Below are 14,159 nucleotides of genomic sequence, written 5' to 3'. Positions count from 1 at the left end.
ATATTTATATATATTTATTACATATATATCATTCATATATATGTGTGTGTGTATGTATCTCTGTGTGTGTGTGTGTGTGTGTGTGTGTGTGTGTGTATGCATATATATATATATATATATATACACACACACAATTTTATAGCAATAGGGTCTTACCATATTGCCCAGGCTGGTCTCCAACTCCTGGTCTCAACCAATTCTCTTGCCTTATCCTCCCAAAATGCTGAGATTACAGGTATGTGGCACCATACCCAGCCTGGGCTTCTATTTTTATATTCACAAATACTGACATGGGCTCAATAAATATTTATTGAATCAATGAGAGAACAAAAGAATGAATCATCTTATTTCTTTCCTTTTTTGTTTTAGTTTTTGTCTCTTTAATTTACTCCTGCTTATTAGATCAAGCTGATCACTCTCAGTTTTACTTACCTTAAATAAAAAGTACAAAAACCCCTCTTGGCCATCAAACAGAAATCAGAAATTTAAAATGTCAAAAATGGCAAAAATTGAGTTATGTTTATTCATCTAGCCAAAAAAAAAATCCCTTCCTAATGCCTTATGATTAATTTTCAATAAACAGCATCATTACCACTATCCTTCAGTGTCCCCTGCAACAGTCACCTTGTAATCATTACTCTATCACAACCACATGTATTATTTAAGTATCTATTCTTTGTCCCTGAAAAGATATAAAGGAGATCCTGCCAACTTTCTCTATTGATGTCTGCATCTTTCTATTCCTAGATCTTCTGTCTTAAATCTCTTCCAATTTTAACAATTCAGTACAGTCAAAATTAAGCTGCATACAAGGAATTCCAATTTCCTATGATATGAGATTCAAACTAAATAGAATTACAATTTTTAACCTGGCTTCTAAGGCTAAAACCACACTCATCCCTAGCAGAATTCTCTACCATATTTCGTCTATCTAAGAAAATGTATCTCCTTGTGCTTCCAGCTCTGGATTTTCCACTGAAGCCAAGACAATATTCCTGCTGTATACGAGAGTAAATTTGCAAATTCCTTCACTGGCATTTTTGTACATGCTTTAGATCTTTTTCCATTCTCTTTGTGCCCTAATTTGTCCTTTTTTTTTTTTTTTTTTTTTTTTTGGAGGCGGAGTTTCGCTCTTTTTACCCAGGCTGGAGTGCAATGGCGCGATCTCGGCTCACCGCAACCTCCGCCTCCTGGGTTCAGGCAATTCTCCTGCCTCAGCCTCCTGAGTAGCTGGGATTACAGGCACGCGCCACCATGCCCAGCTAATTTTTTGTAGCTTTAGTAGAGACGGGGTTTCACCATGTTGACCAGGATGGTCTTGATCTCTTGACCTTGTGATCCGCCCGCCTCGGCCTCCCAAAGTGCTGGGATTACAGGCTTGAGCCACCGCGCCCGGCCCCCTAATTTGTCTTTTAAACCTCTGTTTATATCTCCCTTCCTCTAAGTTTTCTTAGCTACCTCCAGGTCATATTAACTGCTCCTTCACAATTCAACATTTGGATTTTACTGAAACAACAATATCCATTTTTATATGTAGCACTGTAAGTTTTCTAAAAGATTTTTATGTATATACTTTTAGATCATTGACAACGGGAGTATGGTTCTCCCCTACTGGGCTTAATCTAGCAGCATTTTCACACAAGATGATTTCCTAATAGGTGCTGTGGATTTACTGTCTTACATCTAAGGGTGTTCAATAAATGGATGGGCATGGTGGCTCACGCCTGTAATCCCAGCACTTTGGGAGGCCGAGACTGGCACATCACCTGAGGTTGGGAGTTTGAGACCAGCCTGGCCAACATGATGAAACCCTGTCTCTATTAAAAATATAAAAAATTAGCCAGGTGTGGTGGCGGGCACCTACAGTCCCGGGTACTCAGGAGGCTGAGGCAGGAGAATCACTTTTTGAGCCTAGGAGGTGGAGGTTGCAATGAGTCGAGATCGCACCACTGCACTCCAGCCTGGGCGACAGAGCAAGACTCTGTCAAATAAATAAATAAATAAATAAATAAATAAATAAATAAATAAAAATAAGTAATGCCCTGAGTAAAATTAAATTGTATTGGCTGCTCATCTTCAATAAACTATTTATAAATAATAGTAAAATAAAGGAAACAGTACATTTAAACTAAGGTTAGTGTTTAAATCAGTAATACTTCCCATAATCCTACCTAGTTTCTAATATTTGCATGGAGCTTTATGATAGTGCTCTAGTGTTACTTCTACTTTTCACCCTGCCACACTTATACACACATACATACACACACTGTTAAACGTCCATAGGAAGAAAACTCAAAGCAAATTGAAAGGTATACTAGTGAATACCAAGTTTCACATAGGTCCCATTGCCCATATTTATTTATGTATTGGTATGCTGCCACTGTATTATAACAGCTTTACTTATGGCCCCCCTATGTTAAAGGATATATAATACCTTAGATAATTTATATTATGAAGCTTGCGAAATGTATTTATCTGAACAATTTAGCAACAAGAAAGAAAAAATGCTATAGTAAATTCTTCTGCCTATTTTATATTGTCACTAAGTTAATTTTTAAAAATCTCTTTCTTGGAGTGTTATGTAAAAATAAATTATGTAGGCCAGGCATGGTGGCTCATGCCTGTAATCCCAGCACTTTGAGAGGCTGAGGTGGGTGGATCAGGAGGTCAGGAGATCGAGACCATCCTAGCTAACATGGTGAAACCCGGTCTCTACTAAAAATACAAAATATTAGCCGGGCGTGGTGGCACACACCTGTAGTCCCACCTACTGGGGAGGCTGAGGAAGGAGAATTGCTTGAACCTGGTAGGCAGACACACACCTGTGGTGGCACACACCTGTAATCCCTGCATTTTGGGAGGGTTAGGCAGGAGGATTGCTTGAAACCAGGAGTTGGAGACCAGTCTGGGCAATATTTTTTTAGATATATTCTCTCTTCTCCATTCCTATCACCATTTTAATGTAATGCTTTATCATCTGACACTTTCAGTATTTGGAATTATCTTCTAGTATATCTTCCTTGCAAAGGCCTTCTTGCAGTGAGCCGAGATTGCGCCACTGCACTCCAGCTTGCCGACAGAGTGCGACTACCTCTCAAAAAAATAAATAATGTAAAGTGCCATTTTGAATAAAAACTTTGTATATTATATTCACTTTTATATATTTACTTTAAGGAACAAACTAAAAATTTTCAACCTGTGAAAACAGTGAATAGATAACATACACTCGGTTAATATTTTAAACAATAACTTACAGGATCAGCAGGTCCACAAAATTCTCGAAATGTCTTTGTAGCATTATTCTGTTGAATCTCCATTGCTACGCAAGGGCCAGAATACATTTCTGTCACCATGTCCTATGATATGTCATATAAAAGAATGAAAATAATTTAACAATCTTTACCCCTCCTCTTTTAATTGTGTCACCATTCCACTAATGTCCTTAAAGGCATCTGTGACTTCATCCCCACTTATATCCCACACAACAAGCATTTCCCAAATTCTGTCCATTTTTCCTTGAAGACTATGCTCTCTCTTCTCCATTACTATCACCATTTTAATGTAATCCTTTATCACCTGACACTTTCATTATTTGGAATTATCTTTTAGTATATCTTCCTTGCAAAGGCCTTCTTGAATACAATGTTGTCAAGCTCACATTCCCATATATATATATATATAAATTTTAAAGGTTTTCTCCTGAAAAAGCTTTTAAAAACCATAATGCCTTCTAGCAACAAGAAATAATAGAACCAGATTTATTCTCCCACATTAAGCATCTAGAAACTAGACAAAATATATGAAACAATCGTTTTCATACACTGAATGATGGGCAGCGCAGGACTATGACCCCTTAGAGTATGGAAACAGATGACGTGAGCTGTATAATTGCTCTGTCTTACTCTCTAGAGGCAGTTTCCAGACCTGTAGACCAGGTAGAGAAAACGCAACCAACATTCTCTGAGTTGAACAGACAAAGATTGGACTTTGGGGAGGCCAATGCAGCTCTTGTTTTCAGAAAAGAATACTGGAGAAACAAGGGGAATATGCAGAGAGTAAGCTACAAGATCTGCAGAGGAGTTCCCATGAGTCTTTGGCTACTAATCTCTTGCATGTGTAGAGAAAACACTACTTGACGCTGGGAAAGAATTGCCAGAAAGTAGATCAAACAAATCAGAGACAGCCCAACGCTGAGGAGAGTTTTTCTACCAGCCAGAGTGAAACGCCTTTTCATATGATACATGGAATATCAGGGAAAGTCCTCAGAAGGGTACTGCACCATAGTAGCTGGCCTAAATTAGCTCTAGATTATAAGATGTTCTGTACCCATCCTACAAAGCTTAAAAGCAAGACTCAAAAGTCTCAAACTGATTCCAAGTGATTTAACTAAGTGCCAGAACAAAATTGAGCACTCTTTACAAATCTACCATGTAACACTGTAAATTTTACAATATACAGCATCCAATAAATAATTACTAGGTAGGCAAAGATGTAGGAAAACACTCACCATTACCAGAAGAAAACTCAATAAATAGACCCAGCAATTAAATACATGATATAATAACATAAGGATATTAAAACAGCAATTATAAGCTCCACATTCTCAAATTTACAAGGAAATATGAACATGAGGAGGAGAAAATAAAAAATATTAAAAAGACCCAAATAGAACTTCTAGAGGTATAATCTAAGACATCTAAATTGAAAAATACACTGAATGGGTGAACAGGATAAGACATTGCAGACGAGCAATAAATTTGAAGATATTCAATAGAAACTATTCCAAAATAAGCACAGGGAGAAAGAAAAATGAACAAGAAGAAAAAAGACCTGCTGTGCAACCACGTTAAGCTATTATATGTGTAATTAGAATCTCAGAAGAGAAGAAAAGGTGATAAACAGAAAAAAATTTTTTTAAATAAGTGCTAAAAACTTTCCAAATTTGCTGAAACCCATAAACCTATAGATCCAACAGAACCCAAGAATAATAAATGTAAAGAGAAGTACACTAGGATGCATCATGACAAAATTAGCTAAAAACAAAAAACCTTATAAGCAGCCAGGGGTTGGGGGAAGGACATTATATAACATCAGGAAAAGGATAAGAATGACAACAACAACCAAAAAATGTAAATCTGTATTCTATACCCAAGTGAGAAAATATTTTTCAAAAATGAAGAAAAAATAAAGAGTTTTTTAGACAAAAAAGATCTGAGACAATTCACCATCAGAAGCATTACATCATAAGAAATATTAAAGGGAGTTCTTTAGGCAGAAGGAAAAAAGTACCAGACAAAAATATAAATCCATACTAAGCAACAGTAAACATGTTGAGTATAAATATAAAATGCATTTTTATTTTTTAGTTGCTTGCTTTCTTTGTTTTTTTTTGAGACAGAGTTTTGCTCTGTTGCCCAGGTGGAGCACAGTGGCGTGATCTCCACCCCCTGCAACCTCAGCCTCCTGTGTTCAAGCTATTCTTGTGCCTCAACCTCCTGAGTAGCTGGGACTATAGGCGCCTGCCACCACACCTGGCTAATTTTTGTATTTTTAGTTGCTTTCGAATATAATTGTTCAAAGCAAAAATATTAGTGTTATATTGTAGGGTTTATAGCATATATAGATGTAAAAGGTATGAGAACAACAGCACACAGAATAGTAAGGGAAAAACAAAAGTGTACTGTTTTAAGATTCTTAGATCTCTATATAAAGTGGTATAATAAACATGATCAAAGAAAAATGCCTCTCACAGTGTCCAGAACACTCAAAAAATATTTTTTTCACCCTCCTGAATAGGAAACGTTATGTTAGGCAGAAGTGAAAATGGATATGAAGACTTTGAGGCAGAAGTATAGTAGGGATATATGAAGATCAGCTAAGAGGCTAGGAGCTGAGTGAGGCTATGGGAAAGTAGCAAGAGGTGAGGCCAAATCACGTAGGATCATGTGAACCATTTTAATGACTTTGGAGGGTTTGTAACACACAACACCAAAGTAAAATAAGATGTTACTGAATATATTTGAATATTGATGCAGAAGCAGTCATCTTACCTAATAGAAACTACAGAAGCTAAAAGAGGAGGAAAAGAATTTCATAACTTAAATGGTACTCATAACTCTACTCATTGGAGTTCCCGAGTATATCCCCCAAAGTCATTTTGCTATTTCACAAAGATCACACATAATTGAATTTTATGGATAATTATGTTGAGTCTGATTTTCTGCCTCATAATATTGAAGAACTGCCTACACATAAATGTCAAGAGCCAAATTTGAGGAGGAGCAGAAGGCATAAACAAGTTTTCCAAAAAGAGAAGAGTGAATTTTGTCTGTTTTTCTCCCTCCCTTCCTTGTTTCCTTCCTTTTCCTCTCCCTCCTTTCTTTCCTTTGTTTCTTCCTTCCTTCTTTTTCTCTCTCCCTCCTTCCCTTTTTTCTTTGTCTCTCTCATTTATTCTCTTTCAGTGTTGATTACAGATACAATTGAAAATAGACATACAGGGCTCTTTCAAAATGCATAAAATGAAAAAAAAATGTTAAACAAGTAACTTCATCAAAAGCATAACATGTTCCTTTAAAAACTGACTCAAAATTTTTAAGTCACCCTAGTTTTTAATTAAGTTGCAAATTTTTTAAACATAAAAGAACCTTTTTGTTTCCTTTACAGCCTTCTGACTGCTTAGGTAGCTTTGACTCCTTAAGTAGCTATGAGTAGGATCATTTGAGTTAATGTCTATCTTCCTTAGAGAATAAACTCCATAAATGCAGGCAGTATGTTTTTTGTTCATTACTGATTGTTTGTCATATAGCAGATACTCAATATATGTAATAAATGGATCATAGTAACCCTCTGAGATAGGAATTATCACCTTTTTATGACTGTAAATGTCAAAGCAAAAAATATAGGTGTAAATGATCAACATGGAATCTACTGCCAAATAATTATGTCAGACTAAATAAAAACAGTAATAATAGCAGGTAATATTTACTGAGTATTTTAATATGTGAAACTGCTTTACATAATTTTCATTTAATTCACAACAATCTCATGAGGTAGGTAGCATTATTCTCATTTTATAAATGGATTAATCAAGGTTAAAAGAGGGTAAATAAATTGTCTATGGTCACATAATAGAGCATTTCGGATCTGAACCTATTATCTGACTCCACAAAGCAGGGAAGAAAAAAGGACAATTGAGTTTAGGAAGCTGCAGGCTGGTTGCAGTGAATTTTGGGAGGTATGAAAAGCATATAGTTTGAAGAAAGTAGTGTGGAAATAGCTGACTGATTAACAACAGGTTACCTCAGATTACTTTCTGTCATATTGATGAAAGGTAGAGATAACTTTATTATTAAGCCAAATAAAATTAGCCTGTTTGGGAAATCTGGCTTACTCTCTCCTGATTTCTCAGAAGGTCAGATAACAACTTAATTTGGTGACACAGAACTTTAGTATGAATGACTATATTGATTTTTAGTCTGGTCAGTTAGGACCTAGTACAGGAGCTTAGTCCAAAACACTGTATCCTATACTTTTTATTTAACAGTACGTATGCTTTACGTTTACTTTTATACTTACATGATATTCAGTCACTACTCCTTTATAAACTTCATAAAATTCTTCAACATTAACCCGATCCATATTGAACTATATTAAACAACAAAACAAAACAAAACCATAAACCAACCAACAAAAGAAAAATAAGCCACACTTAGTACTTAACACTTGATTATTCTTTACTCTAAATTGTAAACTTTACATAAATTTTTATTTAAAGAAAAAGTGTTATTAAAGATCAGCTCATCAAGAATAATAATGGATAACAGCACTATTCTAGGTTCTGAACGTGCATCATCTCATTTAGTCCTCACAACAACCCTACTGCATAGGTAATATTAATAGCTCCAACTTACAGATGAGACTACTAAGACTCAGGGGGGTTACATAACCTCCTCAAACTAGCACTCTATCTCAAACAGTCTGACCTCATTGATCATATTCTTATCTACTATACTACACCTATCTCCGAATAAAAACTCATTGTTGATACAAAAGAAGATTTATATGCAATATTAATTGTACTATTGATAGATTAGTGGCATAAGAAAGAAATATTAAAGTAGTTCAGACTTTGTAGAGGGGAAAGAAAATAATACAATTTTTCTCCCAAGCCTTCAGAAAAATCCCTAGTTAGTCTAGTTTGTGATAAAGCACTTAATACAAGTCATGTGGATTTCCTGCTACTCTTCAAAAAGAATTGTAAGAGTATGCTTACAAAATAAGTCTAGATGGACTTATTCTTATCAAGGCTGAATTTAAATTTAGTTAGAAATAAAATTTCATTAAGTTCCAAGGTTCTCGCAAACTAAGACCTTATTTTTTTAGACAATAGCCTCAGAATTCCCATTTTCATTTTCCCTCCATTTTGCTTTTTTAATGTTGCCAGGATTGAAGAACACTGAGAACCTTCTGCCTATACAGGCAGTAAGTTAAGCTGTGAGGATTTATTTTTATGGGCAACATTACTATAATAGGGAGGAAATTCTGTTGAATTTCAGTGTTTTATCATACATTCACATATCTTTTGTTAAACGCAACAAAATACTAACAGAAGATATCATTTATTAAATACTTAGTAATTTGAGCCAGAAATTATTATTTTATTTAATCTGCAGAATAAGCCATTTAGGCAAATAATAATGCTTTCATTGCCTAGATGGGAAAATGGAGAATAAGAATGTTTGACATTTTGACTATAGGAAGGTTACTGAGTTCAGTAAGCATGTCTTTTATTTTTAATGTGGTTCATGAATACACAGGGAACATTAAATGTAAAGCATTTTACAACTATTTTTGAAAAAATCCTCACAAATATTATGGTTCATTGTAAACTACCTACCATCTGCATAGCTGAGATTTCAAAACCTGCATCTCGGATAGCCACCAGGATCTTTCCCAAAAGTCCTGAAAATGAAGGACAATGAGTGCAAAAATACAAAATTTTAAGACATTTTAGTTTCTTAGAAATGCAAGTTTTTTACAGCAAAGTACTTTATACTCCATATTTTAAAAAATCATATATTTTGCAAGAGAAACTAAATCCCTAATACCAAGCATTAACTCTAATCATTTGATTTCCTCAGTAAGTGCTTCAAGAATATCAACAACGGTTCTGAGGATTATGCAAAAAACTTTTAAGATACTATTTTGCCTTTAAAGCCCTGAAGTCTAGGGATGTAGAGAACATAAAAATCAAACAATTGTAAATGGCATTACTTAATACAGGGAAATGAAATGCCAAAGTACCAGATACAAAAGGAATTCAAACAAGAGTTCAAAGGAGGAGAAAAATCAAATGACAACTGAAGAGATAGGAAGACGCTTCAAGGGGAAATGAAAGCATGAATGGTCCTTAAAGGCTGTGGACAGATGGGCTTATATACAGAGAGGAGCGAAGGCACACATCTCGGAAAGTGTGAGCATGTTTACATGACAGTAAGAAGACAGAAAAGAAAAACGAATTGAAAAGGAAAATAGATTCAATTCAAATTGATAAAGGCCTTGGATATCAACATGAGGAATGCAGTCTTTATCCTACAGATGAGTGATTTTTTATATTGGAGTCTCTAGTATCTGGGGGTATGGGGCTGAGTTTGAGATTCCATTTGTTTCCTATAAACGTCTAGGGTTTTTTTTTTTTTTTTTTTTTTTTTAAGTCAACTAAAACTCTGTCTCTGACTCTGTTTCTCTTACCCATACATGCACATAGGCACATATATATATGGACAAACTTACACTTATACCATATTTTGGATCATCTGGATCTTATCCAGTAACCCTATATCACCATGTACTATTAGTATCTGAATGTGCATTTGTATTTACTATCTTACTATAGCCAAGTAGTGCTATTTTAATTGCAGCAGGCTGAGGGGTGAGAAAAAGATAGAGGTGGATCTGTTTCTCAAATGACACATCTGTACCAAGCGAAGGCCAAATTATATCATAGCATGCTGTAGAAACAAAGGTTTCTCAGAAGCTTGTAGACAGAAAAGTGGTGGATGAATTGAGTCACTGGAGTAGAACAGGCTCGTGCCTATCTCAGAGTCTGTACTATATTCATGTTAACCTTGTTTTTATGGCAAATAATATCCTTTGTCATGTTAATGCTATTAAGTTAAATTTTGTTTTATAGTTTTGCTTGCTATGAATCTGCAAATTATTTTAGCTATACAGTTGTATGAGCAAAAGTTTGTATTTAGTTTTATATTTGGACATATTTATGTTACTAAAAATTTAAATAATTTATGTCAGCCCTGAGAGTCCATGAGAATAATTTTCCTTCAAAAAGAAACACTGCCAAAAGAAACAAGAAGTCACTAAAAATGCTGAGTGAGAGAATGCAAAATAAAAGTAGTATTTTAGGAAGATCACTAATGCAATAGTGATGAGCAAGCTGCTCTGAAGTAAAGAGTAAGTAGTGTAAACAATAGCAAAGGTTTTTGAAATCATTTAGAATGCTGGTTGGAAAAAAATAGGCCACGATATCTTCAAATACTTTCCTCTTATTTTGAACTTCAAAGCTTGGATGGCAGCAGCAGAGAAAGAAGGAGGTAATGAATATAAGATATTTCCAAACAAGAAGCAATAGGATTAAACTGAATACAGGGTATGAAAATGAAAGAAGGGTAAAAGATGATTTCAAGATTTTGAATCCAATTTTCAAGATTTTGAATGGAAGAATGACAGCCCCTTTAAGAAGAAAACAAGTAATGATGAAACCAAATTAATAAAGGGAAAGACACTGAATTATTTTGGACATAGAAATCCAAAACATACTATATAGCATTTATAGAGTAGAAAACTGATTGGAACTTGAGGATGCAGCATATCCAATGGCTGAACGAGTAAAATGAACTCCCTGAAAAGGATAAGCTTTTAAAATGTTGATGCCTATAAACAAGAACTTTTTCAAAATGTGAGTAATCTGTGTGTGCATGTATATATGTATATATACATAAATATACATGGAGGTATGTGTGTGCATGTGTGTGTGTATAGAATGAATATTCCTTACAGAAATGCTTGTGACAAGAAGTGTTTTGGATTTCAATTTTTTTTATTTTGAATTATCTGCAGATATATATTTGTTGAGCATCCCTACTTCAAAAATCCAATAGATATAAGCCAGTGGTTGAAAATGCTACAATGACCATTTCCTTTGAGCTTCATGTCTGTGCTCAAAAAGTTTTGGAGTTTGGAGCAATTTGGGTTCAGATTTTTGGATTAGGAATACTAAACCTCTATAGACATTCACACACGCACACACAATCTCCCCAGTTAAGAAAAAATGAGTGAAACATAAAATCCCAGTTTTTTTTCCATAAATTTTCAATACCAGTCATTTCAAATATTACTATCACTTCCTATGGAATTGTTACTAACCATGTGCCATACGACTTTTTTGTGGCTATTACTATTGGGGCAATAGAGTATAGAGGGAAGAGCATAGAAATTAAAAACAAACAAACCAACAGGGTTTGCATCCTCGATTTCCACTCTAAATTAGGAGAAACAACTTAATCTCATGGAGCCTTAGCTTTCCTATCTTGAAAAGATCAACGAATTTACCTACTTGACATACTTGCTGTCAAGATTAAAGATAATGTATAAGGAACCAGTCTGCTACCTGGTACATGGTGGTAAATTCTTTATAAGTGTTTGTTACCCATGCTGCATGTTAGTTCCGTATAATTATGGTCCTAAGGATTTACAATATATTAAAATACTTCCTAAATAATTAAAGAAGTATTAATTATGCAGCAAGATCTTTAAGGCTCATATCCTTCCAACAAGTAATTCTATTTCTAGGAAACTAGCCAGAGGAAAAGATTAGAGATATCATCAAATATTTACGTATAACAATACTCTTCAAAGTTTCAATTTTAATATCAAAAAAACTGAAAACAACCTAAGTATCCAAACACATACTACATCTATACAATTGCTGTTAAATATTAAATAAATATTAAAATATTAATGAGGACTTAAGGGAAGCCAGAAATGCTTACAAAAATATTTAAACAACAGCCTATAGACCTATATCTCACCCATTACATTGATGTGTATCAGTGTACACACATGCACATACAAATGCAGAAAAAAAGGATTTGGAGGAAATGCATCAAAATATTAACAATGACTATCTTCAGGTGATGGGAATACAGTAATTTTTTGCTTCATTTTTTTAATGGTTTTCTATTTTCCAATTTTTCTACTATACATATTAATTACTTTGATACTTAGAATACATAAAATTTTTAAATCTATTCATTTCTGTATACTATTTAGTATATTCTAGTTTTTTAAGGGTGATCTTTTTAATCACACTCCATCTTCCAAAAAGATTTGATACCTGAAAAAATATACATACACCAGTCTAAAATAAATAAAATGAAGAAACTGAAACAAAAATAAGAAGAGAACTTGCAAACTCTCTCTCTATATATATGTACATATACAAATGTGTATATACATGCATATGTCAAAGAACTGTTTGAGATACATAGAACTGAAATAAGTTTCTCCACCTTTCTCAGGAAGGGTATACTGGGGTTATGGCAGACATTGTTTTAAATTGTACAACGGGAGTGCTACTAGCTGGGGACAGTGGCTCATGCCTGTAATCCCAGTACTCTGGGAGGCTCAGATGGGTGGATCATCTGAGGTCAGGAGTTCAAAACCAACCTAACCAATATGGTGAAACTCTGGCTCTACCAAAAATAAAAAAATTAGCTGGGTGTGGTGGTATGTGCCTGTACTCGGAAGGCTGAGGTGGGAGAATTGCTTGAACCTGGGAGGCTGAGGTTGCAGTGAGCAAAGATCGTGCCACTGCACTCCAGCCTGGACAACAGAGCGAGACTCCATCTCAAAAAAAAAAAAAAAGAACAAGTATTTAAGTGAATTAAGTGAATCACTATTTGTGATTGGCAAGTCAGGAGGCTGACTGAAAGTCAATGAACCAAGACCTGTAACAGTATAAATGAGCCTGAGTATGATCAGCAACTCAAAGAACACCTCCTAAAAATGCACAAAGAAAAAGACAAAGAGATTTAGATAGATTTTCCCTTATATTTTGTCACCTTTATTCAAATGCCTTCCAAGAAAAAAATAAATGAAAATACTAAAAAAGTATACATTAATTTCTACACATAAAGTACATCAAGAAAATAAACATTACTCTCCTATTAACAAAATGTGCTGGATAAAGTGTATTCAACATAGCACTTACCTTCATTGACAGCATGGGGTTTAACAATGCAACAAGTACAATTGGTAAATTTAGCAGTGTTTGCCGGCCCACAACCTCCACTTGAAGGAAAAAACAACTCCATTTCCTAAAGACAGAGAGAAATGACTTTGACAAATGTGATCTCTTATCTTGAACTTACAAGATATTTCTGTGGGGGAGGAGAATCATGCAATTACTTTTAGAGTTTCATCGTATAAATTCTTTGTTTCAAATTTTCTAAAAATGAGTCTTACAAGGATAAACTGATTAAATTAACCCTGTTTCAAGACTTAAAACCACAAAAGCATATAAAGAAGTATCAATCAAAGCAATGAGAATATGTGTTATTCTGTTCCAGGATTATAATCGGCAGAGTTTTAATAAATTTTGAATATTGGAAATGTGAATATAAAGTTCTTATTTTCCCCAAAGCATTAGTCAATTAGACACAAATTTAATTTTAAATTTTTCATTAAAATATGCAAAATAAGATTAAAAATTAGGAAATTTTATAGGAACAGAGATTAATATCAGGAATCTGAGAACCACAGCTACTTAAAACTAACTATAGGCCTAGTACAAAATCAAATCAAATGAACCGTGTTTTATAAACAAATTCAGTCTGTATTATTTGCTTTGCACGTGGGTCACTAAAATGACAACCCAACAATTTCAACTAGCCACAAAGATGGTCATGCTTTTAATTCCTTAAAGCCTTTTCTGCCTCTAAACTTTCACTGCTATTGTTTCTACTATTCCCTGTAAAATCCTCTAACCCAAGCTCCAAAGAACCTTACCAATGTGTAAAGAGCCACTTCAAATGCCACTTATCACTAGGAGGCATTTCCCGATGCCTCCTGTCAGCAACCTG

General features: G+C 34.4%; 1 protein-coding gene across 6 annotated transcripts in view; it reads right to left on the bottom strand.

Annotated features, from left to right (window-relative positions):
• Positions 1–14,159, bottom strand: part of NME7 (NME/NM23 family member 7) — a 163,312-nt gene that overhangs the window by 76,516 nt on the left and 72,637 nt on the right. For all 6 annotated transcript variants that reach the window (XM_032291455.1, XM_032291451.1, XM_032291452.1 and 3 more), the window contains 4 exons: positions 13,289–13,394; positions 8,897–8,961; positions 7,576–7,644; positions 3,255–3,356 (listed from right to left, as the gene is read on the bottom strand). In XM_032291455.1, the coding sequence (XP_032147346.1) occupies positions 3,255–3,356; positions 7,576–7,644; positions 8,897–8,961; positions 13,289–13,394 (342 nt within the window). The remainder of the gene's footprint in view (positions 1–3,254; positions 3,357–7,575; positions 7,645–8,896; positions 8,962–13,288; positions 13,395–14,159) is intronic.

This window comes from Sapajus apella, unplaced genomic scaffold, assembly GCF_009761245.1.
Source record: "Sapajus apella isolate SASKATOON/1434 unplaced genomic scaffold, GSC_monkey_1.0 scaffold25, whole genome shotgun sequence".
Taxonomy (NCBI): Eukaryota; Metazoa; Chordata; class Mammalia; order Primates; family Cebidae; genus Sapajus; species Sapajus apella.
Note: the sequence above shows the minus strand (reverse complement) of the source record. Positions and strands in the feature narration are given on the sequence as shown.